This window comes from Thunnus thynnus, chromosome 19 (assembly GCF_963924715.1).
Source record: "Thunnus thynnus chromosome 19, fThuThy2.1, whole genome shotgun sequence".
Taxonomy (NCBI): domain Eukaryota; kingdom Metazoa; phylum Chordata; class Actinopteri; order Scombriformes; family Scombridae; genus Thunnus; species Thunnus thynnus.
The window spans coordinates 20,131,912-20,156,328 of NC_089535.1; the positions used below are offsets into that span (position 1 = coordinate 20,131,912).

At 39.2% G+C, this 24,417-nt stretch overlaps 2 protein-coding genes across 2 annotated transcripts; one reads left to right on the forward strand and one right to left on the reverse strand.

The window, feature by feature from the left end:
* Positions 1-1,208: 1,208 nt before the first annotated feature.
* On the reverse strand, positions 1,209-4,227 carry inip (ints3 and nabp interacting protein). The gene is made up of 4 exons (XM_067574701.1): positions 3,876-4,227; positions 2,777-2,873; positions 2,499-2,586; positions 1,209-1,720 (listed from the first exon to the last, which is right to left on the reverse strand). Exons 1-4 carry the CDS (start codon positions 3,898-3,900, stop codon positions 1,622-1,624), a joined length of 309 nt encoding a protein of 102 aa, XP_067430802.1. The 5' UTR covers positions 3,901-4,227; the 3' UTR covers positions 1,209-1,621.
* Positions 4,228-5,340: 1,113 nt separating this feature from the next.
* On the forward strand, positions 5,341-24,288 carry snx30 (sorting nexin family member 30). The gene is made up of 9 exons (XM_067575158.1): positions 5,341-5,619; positions 10,022-10,237; positions 12,645-12,755; positions 12,878-13,036; positions 14,147-14,336; positions 15,479-15,678; positions 17,695-17,784; positions 18,230-18,382; positions 18,890-24,288. Exons 1-9 carry the CDS (start codon positions 5,485-5,487, stop codon positions 18,965-18,967), a joined length of 1,332 nt encoding a protein of 443 aa, XP_067431259.1. The 5' UTR covers positions 5,341-5,484; the 3' UTR covers positions 18,968-24,288.
* Positions 24,289-24,417: the final 129 nt, after the last annotated feature.

A 24,417-nucleotide genomic window follows, 5' to 3' on the forward strand; every position in this document is an offset into this window, starting at 1 on the left:
AAGAGTTAGTTTTGCAATAATTTGTCCATAACCAATATTGGACAAAATGAACTTTTGACATAATGATGGTGCCAGATGAAAAGTCAGGAGATCATCAACATCATTAGAATTTATCCTCATGTCTTGTATCAAATTTAATGGCAGGCTGTCTAATAGTTGTCAAGATATTTCACTCAAAGCCGCAAATTTCAACCTCATGGTGGAGCTAGAGGTAAAGTCACTGGGCTAAAGTGATGAACCAATAGATAGACTGACTGACAGGCCATCGTTTCCATTGCTAGAGCCACTGCACCGCTAAAAATATTATTCATTTAAATGTAAAAAAAAAAATGTTAATATGATTATTCTTATATTATTAACATATTAGTTTAAATTACATTTTTGCATGGCTGGGAGGTCAGAAGTCACATCAAAAAACATTTGACAATATGACATCATATTTTTATTTATATTATAACAACACATTCAACTGCAAGTTAATCTGCTGCTGAACAGAAAGCTCCTGGGATTTCTGTCTATTTCCAAACTTTCTGGGAAGAATAGCTACATGTCAGAGAAGTAAATATTTCAATTCAGTTTTGTCCACTAAAGCAGGTCTTCAGACTTTAAATCCAGCGTGTTAATGACTAATGAAAGGGTTACAGCTATTGGATTTCTTATCTTTGTCAGATATTTCTAGATATTTCCACCGTGTGTCGCTGTGTGCTTCGTTTATCACAAAGACAATAAATAAAATAAAACTAAACCACTGAACTAAAATAAAACCTATTAAACTAAGTTATGGAGAATAAATTGATCCAAAAATCAGTTACAATATTTTAATATTAGTGAAGGGATAATGGGGGATTATTGCAAAATGATATTATAATTTAAAATCATTTTAAAGCCTTCTAAAGTTTAGTACCAGTCAAAAGTTTGGACGCACTTTCCCATTCACTTGAATGAGAGAGTTTGTCCAATGTCCAAACTTTTGGTACTGTATGCTTTCAGGAAAGAATTGTATTGTAAATAACATTTTTATTTTGGGGGTTTGCACGGTATATTAAGTCATTCTTAGTCAAAAGATTTGAGTCCAAGTGAAATCCAGCCATTGGTATTAAAGGCAAAGTTCAGCTGCAGGTCTTTTTGATTTTATAAGATAATGTGAACGTAGCACAGAGGTTCTTACTGCTATTAAGACCTTCATAAAAACTGAAATTCACTACATGTACAACTTTTAAGGTCACAATTTTATTATCCAAGTATCAATACAAATCAATTACAAATGTAAAAACCTGACAAAATGTGCACTTTATGGAAAGCCGTGTGATTAGTGCCGTGATAGGCAACAGAGCAGGAGAGCATTCTGTAGTTTGCTTTAAGCCCCTGGACCACTTGAAAAGGATGCTTCATAGCCATCTTGGATCTTTAATCAGGGTGTTTTTAAAGCTTTCCTCAAATCAGCAGCCACCATGTTAGTCTGGAAAATGTAGAAATGATAGATCCACACTTTTTCACCTGAAATTGTTTACAACATGACAAACAACTGTCCATTAATCTCAGATTTAAAAGAAGAAACTGAGAAAGATGCGGGTCTGTGTTGTTTCAAAGCATTGTTCTACATCAGGGCAGAGGTAAAAGGTCACGACTCGGGCTCCAGGCGTGGGAGGACAGGGAGGATGAGGTTCCCGAACGAGGAGTCCTGAGTGATGAAGAATCCTGTTGAGTGTGCATGCGCATGCTGCAAGAGAAGACACAGTTAAGCAAAGGTTGTTGCTACATAGCTGAATGAGGATCATTTAACATAATCTTAAAAGGAACTCTTTACTATCTGCTGGTTGCCTGGCAACCTCACAGTGTCTCCAGGAAGTTACTACTCAGAGCCAAGAAACAGTCTGGCACATAAAACCTCTAAATTGTTGTTTTTGTCGTCGCATTAAAATACATAAACACCTTTTAGTTCAGTAGCCATGACAAAAAAAACATGTCTGTTAGAGTTTCTGTAGAGAATGTAGAAGGTTCAACTCGATGAAGTTTTTGTGTTTGGCACAAAGACTTTTGAGACTTCTGACTCGACATGTTACATCACACTAAAGTGTTTGAAAGTGACGCACCAACAACCAGACAGTAACTATCAAGCCTCTTCTTTTGTAAGATGTCTCATGTTGCCTTGAAATCTCACTTATAACTCATAATGATTTTCAGGCCTCTATTCAAGCTGACGACGGGTCCTCGGCTGGTGTTCAAACATGACTCAGAGCAGATGCCTTTGTGATTCCGATTGGCAATAACTTCTGCCTGAATTGCTGATGCATCAACCAACAAAACAACATTACAAACTGTTGCCTCAGAAATGAAGACCTAGTTAAATAAACACATTGTACGAATCCAAACCTCATACAAATCAACACAAAATAATACTTTTTGATAAAGAAATTAGGGAAGCACCGATTTATTTTCAAATTAATGACAGCACTAGAAATTTGAAGTGATGTCTTTGTGTTTTGTGTGTGGCTCACCTGCAGGGCGGCTTTCTGCTGGGCAGCGATGTGCTGCTGCTCTGCGTTGTCTCTGAAGTCCTTCATACTCGGTCTGGACAGTGAGATGCTGCAGGATGAGAGGGAGGAGAGAGTAGGGGGAAAAGAATGGTTTATAATGTGTAACTGGACACTGACATTCCCTTCATGTTGACAGTTCTTACACCAAGTAATGGCTGTAACTTTTTAGACTATGGAAAATGAATGAGCAGATTTAAGAAGGTTTTGACTAAGGGGAAACTCTTGAATACTATCTCTACCTGGCCCCTGGAGTGTTCATGGACTGGTTCTGCATTAGCCGTCTCCTCTCCTTCTCCAGCTCGGCCAGGATTGCTACCCGTGCCTTATTCTGGAAGGCTGGATAGGGAAGAGACAGAAAGACAACAGGGAAAGAGAAAGGGACAGAACAATATGTAAGAGCACAAACGACATCACCTAATATCACTTAAATCAATTAATATTGTGCAACATTATGACTAAATGCAATTGACTGGGTTAACTACAAGACAGCTGTTATGACAAATGGTAAATCAGATAGAAAAGCCTAAATAAAGGGAGTTCACTAAACTGACTATTAAGCCACTGGGGGCAGCAGAAACAACACTGATATATTATCATCTTTTAAGTTAATGGAGAGAAGGAGAACATCCAGCAGACATGGAGCAAAGTTAATGTTCATTTTAAGTCATGTTTCTAGCCCCTGATGACTTTAAGTGTGTTTACAGCAACTCCTGAGGGAAACATCTGGCTCTTTAGATGTTATACTATTCACTGAAAACAGCTTCCTGCTGCATCCAATGACAGAATGTATGACTATTTTGCTTTCATACACTCTCTGTAATAAAACATCTAAAAGCATCAGATGGAGGACCCTGGGACAAAATCTTATCAAATGGTAGTCCTTGGTTTAATTTGTATCAGTTTAGGGGTCCTTGACGTGAAACAGCTTGAGAACGACAGTCATACGGGACTTCAGCTGATAACAATCACATATCAATTTGTATTTTCAGTATTAATACAGTGACAGTACATGGCTGCTAAGTAAATACCAAAATATGAGCACTTCATTTTAAAAAGACTTTCAGCTATATCCTCAATTGTTATAGTAAATATAGATTTTCATTCAGCTTTGATGTATCAGTCCTGAAGGTTTTAGCACTGAGATGAGATGAGAGGTTGTAAAATCTGTGCAGAGGATCAGTGTTGGAGAGGCTTTAAAATGACATTTTTCAGGGGGGCCCCAGAGCCAAAAGCGTTCAGGGGCAGCAGAAATCGTAGCTACGCCCCTGCAGTAAGAAGCAGATGGTTAAAGTAATGACCTGCAATATCGATATCGTTTGGCCCAAACAATATATTTACCTTGTCCTGGAGGATTAGTAGCCATGTCGGTGAAAGCAGCAAGAGGAAGGTGAGGGTAGTAAACTACAGAAACGATTCTGTTAATGATTTAAGTTTTTTGTTTGGGTTTCCGTCTGCCAAGCTAATGTTGCAACAATGGCGGATGATAACAGACAACGATAAAAGTCCTCCTGGATTATAAAGTTAAACTTGAACTGGATAAATGACTAAATACGTGCTGTTGTACACCACTGTAACAGAAAACTGAAGGTTTAAAATAACGATATAACTCTTGATTGTGTGCGGTTGGCGAGTCACATTTTGGCTGCTTGTTGGCCGGTTTTTCAGTTAGAGAGTTGAGGCAGCAGGAAAAAAGAGGGGCGCTCACTCTGCTCCTAGTTCCGGTGACCAAAAAACATAATCGTGAACGGCAGCAGAGCAAGATGACATTAGTATTAATAATACAAAGAAAAAACTAAGAGTCCAGACATTAAGTGAAAATATGTTTACATATAGGAATTCATGCCATCAAATACTAATTATATTAGTTATATTCAATATCTGGCCTAAGTGATCAATAAGCACAGATGTTCACTCTTGACCTTGGAAATAGTACTTTGATAAATAGAACAGGAAGGAGAATGAAAGTTACCATGCAGTGTAAGAAATGAATAGAAAGCCTCAAATAAGATTTCATAAAAGGCAGCAGTGAACAGAAAAGTCTTTAGCCTTGATTTAAAAGAACTGAGAGTTGAAACAAGTGACCGGATTCAATGTTTCAGTCATGAGATGCAGTTAAAAAGCTCTGGAAAAAAGCTAGACCTTGAGTTGTTGTTTTTTTTTTTGTAAAATCAATAAGTAATTTAAATTTATATTTACATTTATATATATCCATAAAGACCTCCATCAGCAGAAGTTGTTGTCCTGCTAAATAGCTGAACTGTACTGTTACCAAACTGGACTTTACATTTCACATCCCTCTTTTTACCCTTGCACTGGTCACTTTCATGTATTTCATCCAACTAGACTTAACATTATGCATTGAATTCAACCTCCTATGTTACATAATTTAATTATTTATGCACATGTCACATTTCATTGTTGCTCTTGTCACCTTCATATATTTCATACACTTCATTTCTTTGTCCATATTTCTTTTGTACAGTCAATAGTTCATTTCAAGTTTTACATTCCATTTCAAAACTATTATTATTCAGTTGTATAAATATATTTTAAATTTCAAATGTTTTCATTTGATCTTAGTTGCTTGCATACTTGGCTAATAAAGAGATTGTGATTCTGATATTTTGCAAGCTAATAAACAACAAACAACAAAATTTCTCAACAGTTCACTGATCTTCTCAATAGACGATCTTGCGCGTGTCATTCGTTGCTCTTTGTCACGTGACACATATGTTTACCTCCGGGTTCGTGTGATTTCAACCTCCGCAGCTGCGCAGTAGGAGTCAGCTGACAGTTGTGACCAACCAGCGGGTGTAACATCTCAACTGAGCAGAACCTGAGCGGAGAAAAAAGAAGCCTGTCGTCTGTTTTCACTCTATCTGCCGCGGAGAACCGGACAGCCGTTACCTCCCCCGACACCTGGCAACGTCTCCCCGCCTCCCGCAGCATGAGTGTCGGCGCTCCGAGAGGCCTGGCCAGCTCGGGGCAGAAGCCCATCGCGGAGATCCTCCACCCGCTGTCCGCCGCCGACGAGCCGCTCTCCCCGGGGCCAGATGTCACCGTCACCGTCGGAGTGGACAAGGTAGGGTCTGCCCGGGCTTCACCGACACCGGTTCGGCGGTTTGAAAACAATCAGAGGGGGACAGAGAGAGGACGGTTAACCAAACTAATATCTATTAAGTAACCTGTTTCAGGCTGGTACCAGTGTTCATAGGCTTAATTATTCATCAAATAAGTGTCGGACACTGATGGAAGTTTAACTGAGAAAAGCATTAATGTTATGTGCATGATTTGTGTTCGTGATTTGCTGCCCAGGACATGAGGTCAGAGGTGAAGCTTAAAGTCCCCCTCCACTCAAAAATATGTTTACCTTCTTGTTCATACAGTTGAATGTTTGAGCTTCACTGTGCAGAATGATGTATGTGCAGAGTTTGACACCAGAAGACTGTTTTCATATTTATCTGCTGAGAAGTGGAAAGTTTCTCTGTGCTCATTGAAAATCAGATTTTAAGGGGCGGGCCTACAAGCAGGATTCATGACATCACAAATAATTTGGATGCCAATTCTGGTCCAGTATTCAACTGACACAAGTGTGATGTGGAAACTTGAAGCCTCCGGTGCACAAACACTGAAAATGGAGGTTACAGTGAATTAAAAGACATCTTGTGTCCAGCAGTTAAACTCCTGAATAAGGAGTAGATGTAATTTCAGGGATATTAACAAGATAATCAAAGTTTTTTTTGTTGAAAAACTATATCAGCACAAATTATTATTCAAAGTAGATTATTTTATATACATTTTAAAACATGTCTGGAGGGGATCTTTAACCGTTTGGGATTTGCAAGTCAATTTACTGTTGGAAGAAAGATACCCCCCCCCCAACCAAAAACACTCCCTCAGTTAAGTCTTATTTCAGTCCAAAGAAGGGGAAAGGATCTCACTAAAGCTAAGCAAAAAGCACTCAGTGTTTGTAATGTGGTCACAGCATATAAATAGCTTTATGTGTGTACATGTATTGCAATAGCTATGGGTTTTATCAGAAAAACAGATTTCTCTCATTCCACATTCCAAAAAAAACAGGACCTGACATCATTATCAGCCCAGATGTGCGGTGTAAACCAACATGGGTCATGCAAACAAACCACAAAGCTTTTACTGCTCCTTCTCTTCACTGTAGGAATCAAACATTGTTAACCACTTGTTGTTGCAGTTAATTTTTGCCAATAGGAGACACTATGATATGTCTGTCCAACAAAGTTACTTTTTAAGGTGATGGTACTTTCCTTTTTTTTAGTGTTTTTTTTTTTTTTTAAATGCATGAAAACACAGAGCCAATCAGAGGCAAAATTAAAAATGAGAACTCTGTGGTAGTTTCCTCGTTTACTACCTCCTCCACCGAGAAGTTAATGGTTCTGGTCCCAGTCTGATAGCAGCATATTTAAACAACTTGTCAACACATTTCATTAAAATCTGGTGGAAAGCTAGATCATGGGTCAGGGAACATCTTAGATTAGTTTCAGTCATGGATCCGGATCCATGTGTAGATAATTGTTGACCTACTGTGCCTCTCAGGCTACTATAATGAAAAAAAACTGCTGTATAAACTGTATTTTTATGCAAATCCAGATTCAGTTGCAGATTTAGCATTTCTAAACACTTCTCATCATTAAAGTGATACATTTAGAGTATTGTGCCACCTTTGGGAATGTACATGCTCCCCAGGTGTACTCTGCTGTTTTTGCATATTTTAAATATTTACATACACAATAATTTTTATATGGTCCTTCTCAGGAATAAGGAAGTATAATGAACTGACTTCACTTTTTGTACTTTAGCTGTTTTTCCTTTTTGTGTGTGTTTGGACTCATTTTTCATCAATAATAGTAGAGTAGAAGTTTGGCTATTTTCGAGCATTTTGATATGTCACAGTAGGAAAAAGCACAGATGTAACTAATAAGATTGATGATAGCTGAATTCCATTGAGCGTAGAGCTGCAACAGTCCATTAAGCAATTGGCTGCCAGCAGTTAAATTAATCGTTAACTATTTTGATAATTTTGAGTCAAATTCTCTGGTTCCAGCTTCTTAAATGTGAATATTTTCTGGTTTATTTAGTCTTCTGTGATATTAAACTGAATATCTTTGGGTTGTGGACTGTTGGTCGGGGGAAAAAAGACATTTGAGGACGTCAGCTTGGGCTTCGAGAAACATTGATCGCCATTTTTTCACCTTTTTCTGACATTCTATAGACTAAATAACTCTTCAATCAATAATGAAAATAATTAGTTAGTCACAGCCCTAATTCAGCTGCTTCAGATTCAGGGTGCTGGTATTGTGCATGCTAGCTCATCGTCACATGTCATATCGTTAATGTCATTAGTAACACCTGTGCTTTTCCTTCCATGACAAGTCAAAAATGCCTGCTGTGAAAAACAGTCATGTGTATATGATTATCAACTGGGTACAAGTTTTTCACCCTTCATCTCTCTCAGCTAAAACTGTCTTATATATGTTTAGAAAATTAGAAATAAATGCAACATATAAGTATTACAAAAAAACAGAATTCCACACATCCAATTCCACAATATTAATATTACATTCAGGCATCTTCCAGCTCTGCTGTGTATTAAAAAACAGATCAAGTTCTCCCAGTATAACATTTTCAGATTCTTTTCTCGCTGACTGTCTGCGCGTGACTGTGTTGCGGTGGCCTGGTTGTTCATTCACAGTGATGTAATGATGCAACGCAATGCAATTATCTGAACTGTGATTACCAGTGCAGGTTAGCACCACGGTGTAAAAAGAACACTTTCAATGTCAGCAGCCTGCCTGTGTGTCTCTGTGTGTATCGCACAAAGATGGTGAGAGTGTTGTGAAGTAAATGTGTGTGTGTGTGTGTGTGTGGAGTCGCAGTGTGATGGAGTGAGAGAGGGGGCACAGAGGGTAGCACTTCTCTTGACACTAATTGAATTGAGAAGTTGCACACATGCCCACTCCAGACAATTTCAGAAAAAAAAAAAAGTGTGTTCAGCAGAAAAGTGATTGTGGTTGAACATTAGTATGACACGGACCTTAACCTGTGTCAGAAAGAAAGTAGTTCCTTCCTCATGTGAGGTAAGATATGTCCTGAAGAGTTCAGATAAAAATCAAATGTAACAGGATCAGATTGTAGTTGGAGGTTTGGTCGGTAGTTTTTAGAACCAGTTTTGAGGATGAGGCCGTGCTGCCTCGCTGCTTTACCTTCGTTCCCGTTGCAGTGTTTACACTTTGGTCAGTGTTTGTATTTAACATTCTGTCGCTCGCTGTCCCTGCTGTTTGTCTACTGAGACCTGCAGAGTTTCTTCTGAATGTGCGAGATTAAAATTTAGCATGCACGTTTCTCCGCTCATTATGTTTTTTACACCTTTTTAGAAAAGTGTGTTTGATCCATTTAAATGTGTGAAATGTCTTTGATCCGTTTTAGAAATGTGTTTTTATATCCTTTTGAAGCTAAATGAGATGAAATGGGACATAGAAGTAGGAAATAATTCTCCTTTCTCTAATAATAACATGTCCAAATCCACAGGTGGTTCTTCATTCAAGGAGACACAATCCACAGCTTCCACTTCTGTCCAGTTATTTGCCTTTTTTTTTATAGCTTTTTTGAGCACTCTTGCTGTGTTTGGATGGAGCCTGCAGGCAATATTTGTTGTTTGCTGTCTACTTGTTGCTATAGAAAACAGAAAAATGGAAAGTGCTAGAACGAGTCTGACAGCACGTACTTTACAACAGCATATCTGTGGAAGAGGATCATCCTAGAATAGTCTATAAATAGTTTTGCATCAGTTCGATATTAATACTGATCAGATTTGTTTTTGTTGATCCAGGTACTGAAGTTAAATGCACTGTAGAGCTGCAATGATTAGTCAATAAATCAATTGACAGAAAATTAATCTGCGGCTATTTTGCTAATCAATTAATCGGTTTAGTTGTTATTTCAGCAAAAATGCCAAAACATTTGTTGGTTTCAGCTTCTCAGATGTGATCATTTAATGCTTTTTTTGGTAAAAAATGACAGTAAACTGAAAATCTTTCTTAAGAAAATAAATCTTTATCGTCTGATGATGGCAAAAACAAACATCCACCAACAGTTGTAGTAAAATGAAACACAAATGTGTTCTTAAGTAAACCTACTTCTGGTGTAACTAGCTGCTGTTTTCCAAGAGTTGGTATCTTTCATATGAAAACTGTAGAAATGTATCCTCATCCCGCAAATGCCCCATTTCTCTCCTCTCGTCCATCATTCAATTAGACAGACAAGAATAGAGATGTTGTGTCAGATGATGCGGGGTGTGCATGCAAGCAGCAGCCTCAACAAGAGCCCCATTGACAGAGAGAAACAACTGCATCACCATCAGCATCAAAATCTATCAGCTCTTTGTTTGTATTTTTTTCCCTCATCTGAATTTGGTGTCACCATGGTGTCATATATGTTTGTCCACGCAGGAAGCGGGGCTGACCAACGGCACGCCGGTCGAGACGTCGAGTCCCGCCTCCGCGTCCTCGCTGTTCAACAGGCTGCAGCTGGACGACGACCTGGAAGCAGACGCCCGGGACCCCTACGCCTCCATGGAGACCCACGACCTTTTTGTCACAGTCGACGACCCAAAGAAGCACGTCTCCACTATGGAGACCTATATCACCTACAGAGTCTCCACCAAGGTCTGCTATTGGCTGGTGTCATGGTAACACTGTCTAAATGGGTTGCTATGGAAGTTGGAAATCCATCATACGTTATCATACATGGTCCTTTTTATTATTTGTATTTTACAAAGTCTCCTTAAAGGATAGGTTACAATTTTTTAAGTGTGTCTTCCTTCCTCTAGATCATACTGACCATTAGAAGATCCCTTCATAACGCACTTACAATGGAAGTGATGGAGGACAAAATCCACAGCCCTCCCTCTGCGCAAAAAATTATTTTAAGTTTATTTGAAGCCACTATGAGGCTTCAGCCTTCCAAATTATTCAAATCAAGGCAATATCTTTCAAAGTTACTGCCTTTTTAGTCCCTCTTTTTGTTACAGTCGTTCCACTGCAGCTGAACAGGAAAACACTGTCCATTGAGACACAAAGAGGGAATTTTTGACTAAAAAGACTGTAACTGTGGAATAAATCAATTCAGTATGACTAATTCAGACAGCTGAAGCCTCATATTGTCCTCAGATAAACTTTTGAATGCATTTTTTCTTAAAACAAGTACTGTGGATTTTGTCCCCCATCACTTACATTGAAAGTGCATTATGAAGAGATCTCTTAATGGTCAGTATGAACAGGAGGAATGATTACAGCAAGAAATACCTGTTTCAGTGTTCATATGGACACCTGACTATTGTTATAAGACAGACCAGAAAAATTGTGAACCCTTTATTAGTGTGTACAAGGAAAATTTGATATGCCAACAGTGACAGTTAAAGCTGACAGATGTGCAGTAATGTTTTCAACGTGAGAAACTTCTTCAGGTGCTATATGATACTTTCCACAACATCCATGTTTGCTTGCTAAAGCTACTAAATTTTAGTAGCTTACTCTTAAATCAAGGAAGGTTGAGCCCTCCTGTCTTGGAAAATGGCGTCCTGCAATGTTATTACATGCATTTAGTGTTTAATAGGCTAAAACATGCCACAGTAGCAGTATGGTTCTATAAAATGTAAGACATCTGATATAAAAAATGGCTATCCTAAATGTCTACATTAGTAGATGTGAAGCACCTTATGGTATGGTACTCATTCGCTCACATTTTGTAACTTTGCATCCATGGCGTAGACGCACCAGTGTCGCCACCTTCAGACAAAGAAAGTAATAGATGTTCACTCGCACCACCTGGAGGCAATACGTGGTACAATTGCATTTTTTCTTTTTTAATGATAGCAGGAACTTGTGATGAAACAGCAACATAATTTGAAAGAAACTGTACTGTATGTATTATTGTTGGGATAAGAACAAGAGAATACTGGTAACGTAGTATGGCACCATTACATACAAATGAGAGAACAGATCGAATTACATTTGGGAAAACGCTTTTCCCTTCACCTTCCTGTAAAAAAAAAAAAGAAAAAAAAAAGATATTCAGAAACAACAACTAATATTTACCAGGTGACCCTCTGTTCCTGGTAAACAGCAGGAAGAGCCACCACTCCACCTGAAAGAATCTGTTTTGACTCTCATCAGCACAGAGTCATAGCTTCAGAGGCCTCTTCCACTGTGTAATGAAAGAAACAGATTCAGAGGGAGACACTACCTGAAGCCGCCGGGTGGCGTCATGACGACAGTTGCTATGTGAACTACGGTGCTTTGGCTCAGAGGCCTTAGACAAATATCACAGCTGAATATGAACACAAAGTGTTAATTGAGAGAGTGTGTGTGTGTTTGTGTGTGTGTGTGTGAGGTCTTTTAACAGTGGTGTGTCAGTGCATGTGTGCAAGTGCACTGTCAGCTATATTTCAAGGTCAGTAAGCATGTACAGTAATACTGTATGGACTGAGATGAACAGAGCCACCCTCCAGTCAGATGTGTACATGCATGAATTCTACTCTCACTCATATGTACATGATGAAGAGAGATCATAAACAACTATACTAATAAATAACCATAAATAGCTGATTTATGATTCATTCGCACTAATCATTAAACGACTCAAACTCCTGGAGATAAATTGTATCTTTCAATATCAGGTGTATGTACAAAATTATGGTGCAGTAGTCCATAATTAAGAGCTGAATCTGGAGACAGGAAACATAATTGATAATAGATTAAATATATTAATTTACGTGTTTTGAGTTGTGGCTGATGTAGAAGAGTGCCAGCTATATTGGTTAACTGGAATTTTCATTTCACTGTGGTGTAATTACATAATTAGGTTTCAATGTAGCCTTGAATCATGACCTCAACATACTACTTATGTTTCTATTAGAGGTCTCAGAATATTAATTATTCAAATATACTTGTATGGAAATGGATGCTTGTCAGCTTTCACAAAGAAGAGTTTTTCTTTAGTTTAAATGTTTAAAAAGTGTAAAATGGTCTGTGTGTGTACTGGAGGCTTCAGGTTTTGTGTATTTTCCTCCAGACGACGCGGATAGAGTTTGACCTGCCGGAGTACTGCGTGAGGCGGCGCTACCAGGACTTTGACTGGCTGAGGATCAAGTTGGAGGACAGCCAGCCGACCCACCTCATCCCCGTAGGTCACATGAGCCTCGACACCGCGTCCAGTCCTGCTTTTCTAATGAGAAACGCCTCATTTATATTCTCCTGTCTCCTCTTTCTTCCTCCTCCTCCTCCTCCATCTCTCTTTGTGTCCAGCCGTTGCCAGAGAAGTTTGTGATGAAGGGCGTGGTGGATCGTTTTTCGGAGGAGTTTGTGGAAACACGGATGAAAGCTCTGGACAAGTTCCTGAAGCGAGTCGCTGACCACCCCGTCCTCTCCTTCAACCCGCATCTAAACGCTTTCTTGTCTGCCAAGGTAAGACCAAACACAGGTGGGATGTTCATCTTTTCACAGGACATCTTTTAGCAACATTTTTGTCTTTTTACGGGTAATTTAACTCGTTCTGAATTAGCAGCACTAAGATTTCTTTCAACTTTCTTCCCATTTGATTATATTAATGGCAGGCCTTTCTTCAGACTTAATGTCCATAACCACACCTTGACAACAACAACTGTTTTATTTCTTGTTGATGCAGCAGTTTGTATTTGTCAGATTTTTCTTGTACTGTTGGCTGTGTCGCCACCAGCATCTGCTGCCCCAGGCTGCCTAGTTGGTCGTTTTCAAATTTGTTTAGTTGGTGTCAGCCAGACCTCACTATAAAAAGTCAATAAGTCAGCTACAGTGAGCCATAGAGGAAAGTAGTCCCATTGACGCATGACTATAGCACAAGAAATAAAATGCACAAAAAGGAAAAGCACAGATACTGATGCATGTCCCAAACGTCTTTATTTTCTCACCAAATTCAGGCTTTCTCTCTCTGAAGGTTATAAACTGGGGTCACTCAGGAACACCGGGTGGACAGTCAGTACTTTTCCTGTCACATGCTACAATTTATTTTATGCAGCTCCATGTCATATTGCGTGATGCTATGCAAATCAAAAGAGATGAATCTTAGCAGTCATCCTCTAGTAAAACACAACCATAAAACATAGAGCTTCAGCTGCCTTGCTTGTGTGCATGCGTGTGTGTGTGTGTGTGTTTTTTTTTTTTTTACATGTCTGCAATCGGTCACATATTGTGTGTAAGTAGCTGAGACACAAGACAAGATTTTATTGATCCCTGTGGGGAAATTAGGTTGCTTCTGCAATAAAATAATTAAGTTCAGAAAAAGAAAGACAATAAACACACAAGAGCTGTATAAAATCTGGGTGATAAACCACTAAAGACAATAAAACAGAAGAGAAGCGAAGCGTTGGGTTTTCTCAACATGTTGTCGGCATTTTCAGTGTGTCGGCCAGAAGAGAAGAATAGATTATTGATAGCTATGGATTTGAATTGATTGCTAAACATTAAAATAAGTAAGATAAGCTCTTCTGTGGTGGGATTCTTGACGTCATGTGGCCTGGCGTCACTGTGTGTCTGCAGGACCTGAACAAGCGTCAGGGTCTGGCCCTGCTGACCAAGGTGGGCGAGTCGGTGAAGCACGTGGCCGGAGGCTACAAGCTGCGAGCGCGGCCGGCCGAGTTCTGCGCCATGGGAGAGTACCTGGACACCTTCTCCCAGAAACTGGGAACCATCGACCGCATCGCTCAGAGGATCCTTAAAGAGCAGTCAGGTAACAGAATGATGGAGGAGACTGATGATCTGAACTCTCGATGGTGATGACACTCATATTTAGACCTTAATCATCGTTAGATTTGTAATACTGCTTTCACATATAGAAGACCTTGCAGGTTTTGAAACTGGTTATAAGTTCCTTCTTTGTTGTGTTATTTTGGCAATCAAACAAAAAAAGGTTTTAAAGAGGCATTTCTTTTTCATTTTGCATTTTCATTTAACAGTTGCTTTTATTTCGTCTATCGTATATTTATCTACTCTATTGTCATTTGAAGGGGTCCTGGTTTGGCAAATATTTACTGATAAGCAAGCACTTCCACTGGCTTCATAGCTGAAGCCACTTCTTCACAGCTACTTTCTTTTCAGACACATATTTTAGGCACCAGGAAGCAAACATTTAGAAACAGCAGTGTGTGCTGCTTGCAACATGACCATGATATTCCTCCTTTTACTCTGCTTCCTCTCTTAGTAGACCTACTTTTGGCAGTTGGTTCCTTGCGCTTGCCACATTGTGCTTGTTGTTAGCTGAAATGCTTCAGTTTTAACCTCACACTTGCCAACACTAGCTTGTATGAGTCTATCTGCAATGTGTACTTTTCTTGTTTTTGCTGTGAAATCTGCTGCTGCAGTGTTTGGTTGGTGAAAAACCCGTAGACCTTTGGGCCTTGAGGGTGCCTGGTTGATAACTGCAGACCTAATTCATGCATGACAGGGGACTCCGTTATACCGTCGTCTGCCATGTAAAAAAAACACTCACTGTCACCATCTGTTCAGGTTTTAGATGTGTTGCAGTATGTGGCCTAAAACCCTGCAGTATAAACGAAAGAACCTTGTTTCCATATTTGTGAAGATAAGACAGAAATTCTTGGGGGACTGTAGATAATGAAGGCTTATGAGCTGACAGAGTGTGTGTAAAAAAGCAAATGCCATGCATGCTTGACTCAGCAGACTGGCATTCAGCCATCATTCTCTGTCAAGTCTAATCGACAAATATAGACGATATCGATATCGATCCCTCCGTATAAGTTCTGCTGTTGTTCCCCAGTCTAGAGTATTTATAACTAAAGCTTAAAATCTAGACTCAAGTGAGAGCCCGACTATGAAGGAAACACTTTTTTTTCTCTCTCTCACTCCCACCAGAGTACCTAACAGAGCTGCGCGAGTACGGTACCGTGTATTCCAGCTGGGCGGGGTCGGAGGAGGAGCTGCAGCGCCCCCTTGAGGGCGTGGCCGACAGCGTGTCGACGTGCTGCAGAGCACTGGTTGACCAGAGTGAGAACATGAGCCAGGATTTCCTGCCCGTACTCAGAGAGTACATCCTCTACATAGAGTCCATGAAGGTGAGAGGGACGAGGGCAGATATATATATTTGTTTCAATATGGAAAAAAAGTGACAGTTGATTAAAGGTAGATAAAAATATATGACTTTAGCCTTTGTTGGATAGTTGATAGTGTTGAGGTAGACAGGAAACAAGGAGAGAGAGAAAAGGGTATGACATGTGACAAATGTTCATAGTTAGAATTGATTTGCTCTGTCACATATAGTTTGAGGTTGAAGGTTTACTTTCCTAGACCACGCTTTAACATGACATTACATCTCCTCATGAATTTTAAGTTGAAATTAGGGCGAAGAAATATTAGCTCACCTGCTAAGTATGAAGGTACAAACATAAATATGTAAAATGTACACACACGTGTGTGTTTACATAAGGTTCAGGGTTCATCTTTATTGTCTCACTAGGGGAAATGTGTTTTGCAGACAGGGTTCACATAAAGACTGAATATAAAAAGACAACATCAACAACATATCAGCACACTAAATCACAGAACTAGAGCAGGGAAATGGAAATTCATACCAAGTATAAATGTGCAAGGAATACAGCCAGAGTGCTATTTGCCATTTAGCATATCAGTAGCACTTGAGATGAAGGAGACATGGAATCTTTTAGTCCTCCAATTGGGTGCCCTGAAACGACGTCCTGAGGGCAACAGCTTAAACTCCCTCTGGACTGGATGGTCCTGGCAGTCCAATATAGCATCAGCCCTCCTAAGGACCTGCCTGCTATAAATGACTAAAGCTTGACCTGACTTCTCCCTGAAATCCTACTGTCCATTTCAACAAGACTTTCAAGTCTATTCTTATCGGACAGATTTAGATCTCCAAACCAAGCAGTAATACAAAAGGTTAAAACAGATTGAACAAGACTTCTGTAAAAGAGTGTCATCATCTCAGAAGAAACATTAAAGCTGCAGTGTGGAACTTCTGTCTCCCCCTGCTGGCAGTGAGAGTAAATAATAGTTACCTGGATGTAACTCAAGTTTTGTGAATACTTGTGTTAGCTGGTTCCCATCGCTACTGTCGCAGCTGTAAAACGATGGATAAATGGTTTTGAGCGTCACAAACCCCTGCCGCATGATTAAATTATTTTATCCCTCAGTTTAGCAAAGGGCTAAACTGGAAGTTAGCCGAATCGGCTGGCAGAAGTCTCTGGTGCACATGCTTTATGGACGCCCTTCAGCTCTGGCTAACCCAATCATTTTTGGTTGATGTAAAACGCATCACTACTGGTGCACCAGTGCAGGAATGTCGCCACAGACACCAGATTTAAAAAACTCTGTATACTGTGAAATACAGAGAGATTTACCTGGCGGTGATAGGCTTAATCAGCATTGTGTGAACTCATTTGGCAGAGCTTAAATGTAACAGACGTTCATTTATATGTAAAAGTTCTGCACTATAGCTTCAAAAGAGTTCATTTTTCTCAGGAAAAACAATCTTTGCTGTACCTTTTTAGAGGTCCAAATATTTGTAGCTATCCACTAGGTCAGTGTCAGCACCTTTTTATAACAGTTGGCAGGGGGCTGAGTGTTGACTATTTGAAATCAATGATCATGTCTTTTGTTTTTGACACATTTAGATTGAGGAAACACTCCACACACCAAGCTAAAAAGTAATCTACCAATGACCCATGATCCTGTATCTCCCCTTCAAGAAGGCTAACAACAACAGAATCATCATTTGTTTGTACATCATTCATTTAGTTATGACAGGAAACAAATGGGAAAGATATCTAGAAGGGAAATGAATAGACAAAAAAACACAAATTTCAATTTCACCGTCGATCCTTTTCGACTTACCCTCTTTTAGCCGAGTCACCTTTAACCCTGAATAGAGGAAGTGGCATCTGACATTCTGCTTGAGTCACATCCTGTCCTCACCGAGCTCCTGATTCAGCATTTCTCTCTCCATTTCATATTTTTCACATGTTGTCTTTCCCAGATATATGACAGTGTCAGTAGACGTCACAGTAACAATGTAAAAGTAAAGATGATAAATGTTCTCTGGTTGATTGCAGAACGTTTTGAGGAAGCGAGACCAGAGCCAGGCGGAGTACGAGGGGCGACTGGAAGCAGCCATATTACGCAGACAGGAGGACAGAACGCCTGTAAGTCTCCGCCCTCCTTTCAACTGAATCTGGAAGCCTTAAAACTGCTGCGTTCACTTTTTATCATTTCCGGGAGTGTCGGTAGTTTTCCAAAACTTTCTATCCCTGAAATCTCTCTGTTGAACACACACAATGTGACATTTAAGCATTTCAGTACAAGCATTTTAAACAGACGATGAATAATCTACCACATTCTTTCATGTCGGGTGAAAATCATTGTCAAATGTCAGTATTCTCTCATATAACCCTCCCAATCCAACACTCCTGCACCACCCAGACCCCTGTGCTTATAGTCCTGTAAGCTGTAGTATGAAGCCCCCTCAAGGCCCCATTTAGCTGTAGTTGTCTCTGTCTCTGTCTCTGTCTCTCAAGACCCCATGTAGCTGTAGTTGTCTCTGTCTCTCAAGGCCCCATGTAGCTGTAGTTGTCTCTGTCTCCCTCCTAGATGCCAGTGGAGGTAGAGAAATGCCAGGACAAAGTGGAGTGTTTCAACGCTGACCTGAAGGCGGACTGGGAGCGCTGGCAGAGCAACAAGAGACAAGACTTCAAGCAGCTTCTCACCGGCATGGCCGACAAAAACATCAACCACTATGAAAAGGTACGCAGGCCGCTGTAAAGCACCACGAGTGCCGAGCATGGAGTTTGATCTCTTTGGAAGGTTTAATTGTCTCATCATTATTGATCAGATGTTTTTTATAGGGTGTATTCACATGCTGTGCACACAGTTCAGTTGGTACTCAAAAAGTATTGACATTTGATACAAAGCCCCGGTCGCTGTCAATCAGTTTACTTTATTTCAAAGTACAGCTCCATAGTAAACAAATAGTAAATCAATACTGTTAAATAATCTAGTATCTGTTGCAAGCTGATCTTTAGGGATCAGATCCAACAGAGCACTAGCTGAGCTGAAATGACCTGGCTGTTGTAGATTCATTCAACAGGAATGCTCTTACAGAAAGGCCCTGTTCACACTCACAGGTCCAAAAATTTTCAAACACTTATGTGGAAATAATTCTGATCATTACTTCTCCCTGTCCTTGCCCTTTCACCTCATTTTTTTCCCCCACTGCTGTCAACTGACTCCTCATCCGTTTACCCTCCGCAGTGCCAGGCAGCGTGGGAGTCGCTCATAACTCTCCTCCAAGACAAACAGACTGAGGACAAAACGAGTGAGACGAACTGAAACATCTCATCTCTTCAGTATCTCTCTGTATCACACACACACACTCTCTCATGCCAAGGAAAAGGACCAACCGGGCGGCAGATTTTAACTGCTGGACTTTGCCCCCTGTGCTCCCGTGAGATGATTGTACGGAAGGGAGTCGTCTCTCTGCAAAGGAGGTAACGAATGGGGCGTTCAAGGACAGCAGGGAAAGAGGAGAGACCTACTATGTACAGACATTTTCCTTTGTTTTATGTCATTCTTATTGACTTTTTCTACTTCATATTTCCAGTTAACAGTCGTTTGCCAACGCTACTTATTTAACAGTCTCTAAGAGGCGTGTTTTCAGTCTTTTCTCTCCATTTTCACATTGAGCTGAATGTGAAGCTTAATTCTTCAACGCTGCAGAAAAGTTTTGGGTTTTTTTTGGAAGGATATTTTGCGTGGGCATGAAGTATAAAGTATTCAGAGCATCCTCCTGTCAGGCTGTAAAAGCCGCTGAAATGTAACACTAAAACTCTCCAAAGACACAAGACACAGGTTAAAAAATATTTTTCAGTATCTTAATTTAAAGGGCACACAGGTTATTCTTTCATGTTTCAGCCCATTAACTCTGTTATACTCGCCATTACTGCCGACCCTCAGACTTTACGGTTTTCTTTGCTTCCATTTATCTCAGTCCACTATGAAAATCAACTTGCAGAAACTTGAAATTGTGGCATCAAAGCTTCACGACATGGCCTTGTGTTCGACCAGAAGGGTCGGGAAAAAATGTAGGAAGTGTAGCGACAGATGTCAAAATCAGACATCTGTAGAACTCTCTGTCAGCTCTTCAAAGGGAAACTTTAGGATTTCTTTTATGTGTTTTTGGTTCACACCCTTACAGATAAATAGACAGGAAGAAAAGCTGCGTTTAACAATGACGACACAGGTGTGTGTGTCTGAGTTGAATGCCGAGCTTGATCAGCAAAGTGATATCATTTTTTGTTTTTACTCTATGAAGCTGAGCTCAGATATAACCTGCAGATTTGGTTATACATTTGTGTTCTGGAGGTGTACAGTGCAGCAGCGCCACCCGGTGGTCAACCTGCTGATAGTTTTCATCCTTTTGAAAATGGTAGCTAAACGTTGTGCTACCTCTCTGTTGATGTATATATGTTGTTTTCTTTTGTTTTCTTTAACGTGGCCATTTTTACCTGCAGTAATGATTTCACCTCTCACATTGATGCACAGGCTTTAAGTCAGTTGAGGATGCTAAATGGCACACTGGGCAGATTCACATGATCAGATAATGAAAAACACTGAGAGGGAATTAAAGGTGAAGAATCCATTGCTACACTGAAATGAATTCTCTTTAGACAAATGAAAATAAGCAGGTGTTTCTGATGAACATTTTACAATCAAATGTTATTTTCTTTCAGTAATTCACCTTAGTCACACATTTATAGAAAATTCCTGAAAGATATGACCTGAAATAACCTTTTTAAAAAAAGTTGTTTTTCTTTGGCATAGTGCAGTTGTCAGGTGAACATCTGTCTGAGTTGGAATCAGGGAATTTCTCATAGACGCTGGCACACAGAGGACCAAAGAGCAGTGAGGCTTCTGGGAAATCTCTGTAAACACCTGAGGGACTGGATAACTGAAGATTTTCACAACGCTAGTTTTGTGAATGCTCCTCGGGTCAAAGACAGACTTTGCAAAAACTACATTTTGGAAAAACTCTTTGTTTTCTTAAAATAGGGAAAAACTTGGCAGCAATTTGAGACATTTAAGTGAAATTTTTCAAAACCAAGTGGTGTGATTCACCCTAGTTTGAAAGCTTTTGTGTTTTGTTTTATGAAAACAATTTATTTCTCTTAGTTTGAGACTAAATGACTGAGTAATGTGGAAATTGTTTGCAGTTTGCTTCTGTTGAAGCTTCTGACGGAGCAGGCTGACGACCTTGCCTGCTCAGCTGTATTTGCACTGCAGCGTGTATGACCAACAGTATTTTTGCGTCACACTAGTTTCCTCTTTTTATTTCAGTCAAACTGTTGCTGATATGGCCTTGCTTTAAAGGAAAAATCCACTCTCAGATATTCTGTAATGTTGAATTTTTGCTGCACCCACTTTATTTAAATGATATCTGACTTTTCTCAAAACGAAGAGCATGGTACTGTACCGGTAGTGACACTTATACCAAGAGGAATAGAATAAATGTTTCTTGTTTTTTTCTTCTGTGTCTCCTCTTTGATGAATTTCTAGTAACGGTGCAAAATTGAGGTTCTAGAAGAAAAGCCAATACAACAATAAACGAGTTTACAGTTGTTTCAGATTGCTGGAATATTTTCTGCAACCAAATGTCATTTTAATAATAACAGATTAACAGCAAAACTGTATAGAGGAAAAAGGGACGACTATTTCATGTATTTCTGGACTTATTGTAGATATGCTGCTGCACTGAAGGGTGGATCTTTCTTTTAATGATGAGTAACTTTGGTTAAACAGTGACATCTAGTGGCTATCAAGGGTTACTGCTTCATGAGCATTTCCCAATGTCTAAATCACAGAATTATTTCCAAGAAATGGTTTAAATGACACTGGACACACTTTAAATCAGCTTATGCAAATTAGTTGCAGTTTGCTGAGGGTTAAAGATCCCTACTGAGTCATTTGAATTTCCTTTTTTTTTCTTCATACTCAGCTGTACTGCTGGATGCTGACATGCAAAAACTTGACAAATGATGACTGGGGCAGAGTCAGGAAATAATAACAAAGACACTGATTTTGTTCATTTGCGTTGTGGCCTAATAAACAGGGAGAAACATTTATTTTCTTTGGACAAATGTTATCGTTTCTGGTCGGTAAAACATTTCTTTAACATGATTTTATTTCTTTACAAGTCTTTGGGGTTGATTACCAGCAATGTATGAAGCAGCTACTGTCTCCTCTGACTAACAGAAGTCAGGGAGGTGACACATGAAGGAAATTTTTATCTAGGCATTTTGAAAGCAGCCAGTTAGAAGTGTTGTGGTCTAGTGTCAAGGCAGCAACAGCAGGACAGTACTATGGATGCACGGATGCTAAAAGGCTAAAATACTGTATCTGTAATGCCAGAATATTTAAATTCACTACAAAAAGCCAGACACAAGTGTTTACAAATTACAACAAATGTTGATGTTTATTGTCACAAATATGTCCAAACCTCACAGCCAAATTTACTCATTCAATTAGCAACAGCACAGAACTGGAACTTTAAACTCTTGGAGGGTAAATGTATCGCTGTTAAGCAAAGTTAAAGGTACCCTAAAGAATGTTTGACCACTAGTAAAGATATGGAACATTGTTTTTGTGAATGGGTCCCCAATTTGTTTGTATCTCAAGCCAACGCACAATTTGTTCCAGGGAGAAAAAGTGAACATAAATATGTTTGTTTACAGGAAAACTCTAGAGGGTACCTTTTAATCCAGACAGGTTTTTTATCAGTATAGTCTACAAAATCTGTTCACCATTTCATGCATTTCATAGTAGCAGGAACACCAAAAGAAATGAGACAGTAAGCAGCATCTGGCTTAAAGGTGCAGGGTGTAGAATTTAGTGGCATCTAAAGGAACAGACTTGTCAGATATGGAATATAATATTCATTAGTACGTTTTCATTAGTGTATAATCACCTGAAAATAAGAATCGTGTTTTTGTTACCTCAGAATGAGCCCTTCATATCTACAGAGGGAGTGGATCCCCTTAAACAGGCCGCCATGTTGCACCACCATGTTTCTATAAGTAGCCCAGAATGGGCAAACCAAACACTGACTCTAGAGAGGGCCTTTTGCGTTTTTTGCGAGTTTCGCAGCCATCGTAGGTTCTACTACATGCTCGGAAGGGCAGGGGAGTCACATTCAGTTGGCTGCAATCTGCAACCTCACCACTAGATGCCACTAAATCCCACACACTGGTCCTTTAATTTCCACTTTTTTTGTGTGAAAATAAAATTTCAATCAGTAGCTAATGTTTACTGTGTTTGTCAGTCACCACCCAGTTAATCAATACAAATTGAAACTGCTGCCCCTTTCTTTTAATATATTTTAATAAATGTAGCAAACATGATAAAAGTATAAAATAAACTAATGGACAATAAAAAAACAGCTTTGATCACTTTTAGCTCCATTTTTTTTTTTTTTACTGGATCAGATCGATACTTGGTATCTGTTTGTTTACAGCCAAGCACTGTGAATCTTTACCAGCAGTGATTTTAAAAAAAACAAAACAAAAAAGAGGCCTTGGTGCATCCACGGACTTTTTTGCTATCTGGTGTAAATGAAGTAACTGTACCAAGCTGATGAAGTGACCTGACCTGAGCATGCACAAGTTTTGGAATCATTCACACTAGACTGAAATTTATTTTAGTGTTAATGGAAATATATTTACAATATAGCCCAATGTACAGCTGAATTATATGATGCAGCTGAGTCTATTTTGTATAGAAGAAGCAGGAGTTCATCGTTGAGGTTCCAGTTAATATCTAAATAACACATTTAAGAAGGGATTAGAGATTTGCTACTTAAATCTGGCATAACCAGACTGTAAGTAATAAAATTTTACAATTTTTAATGTGTGGTTTAAAGATGCTTAGTGGATTTCCAACGGTAGATCTTCAACAAATTTACGTATCCTAATTCATAGCCATTGTAAAAGCCCTATCTTATACTGTGTGCCTGCTGATTTATTGTTGCACTATACGTAGCTCCACCCTCTGGAAAAGCCTGCTGGGAAAAAAAAAATTTAACAAAAAACTATATTCAGTTGAGTTCTCTCTCTTTCAGTTGCCAAAAATGATAATAAATGATCTGGCAACGAGTTGATTGAGACACATTTTCTGCTTCCTTTTGGTTCTCTAATGTTAAGAAAGGGATCATCTGCAAAACTAATCCAGGTTAAATCCCCTCACAGGGACGTGTATAATGGCCACCACTGTACAAGCTTGTAAAGAGGGGAGAGTACAAATCAAATGTTTCTACGCCAAATGTCCCCATCTTTCCCTCCTGCCTTTCTTCCTTGCATAGATTCACACATGAAGAGAAAATCTGATTTTCAGCACAGGAAAAACCTGATCAATCAAACCTGTTTGAAAGGTTAAAAGTCAGACGACTTATGAAAGTGTGAATCTAGCTTCTTTCTTTTATTTCTGTTCCTCTTCAGTGTGTACTGTTTACGTTCAGTCTTATTGTACATTTGGATGTTAATAACTTCTTGTAATTATAAAAAAAGCTTGTATATTGATGTTGTTTTGATGCAATTATCTTTACCTCAAATGATTTTTTTTGGATATATTGGACCAATAATAAAAAGAAGGAATGCATTTGATATTTTTCTGCTCAGGTTTGATTTGTTTTTGTCTTCTGAAACATTTAAGTGTCATCACAAAATCAGAATGTATTCAATAAAATATCTATTATAAAATATTATTATTAATCTTACAACTATGTAACAAAA

Coding starts and splice junctions, on each gene's coding strand:
- inip (XM_067574701.1), bottom strand. CDS start 3,900: ATGGCTACTAATCCTCCAGGACAAG. Junction 2,874..3,875: donor TACTAATCCTCCAGGACAAG/GTAAATATATTG, acceptor TTCCCTATCCAG/CCTTCCAGAATAAGGCACGG. Junction 2,587..2,776: donor ATGAACACTCCAGGGGCCAG/GTAGAGATAGTA, acceptor CTCATCCTGCAG/CATCTCACTGTCCAGACCGA.
- snx30 (XM_067575158.1), top strand. CDS start 5,485: ATGAGTGTCGGCGCTCCGAGAGGCCTGGCCAGCTCGGGGCAGAAGCCC. Junction 15,679..17,694: donor TCTACATAGAGTCCATGAAG/GTGAGAGGGACG, acceptor GGTTGATTGCAG/AACGTTTTGAGGAAGCGAGA. Junction 18,383..18,889: donor ACATCAACCACTATGAAAAG/GTACGCAGGCCG, acceptor TACCCTCCGCAG/TGCCAGGCAGCGTGGGAGTC.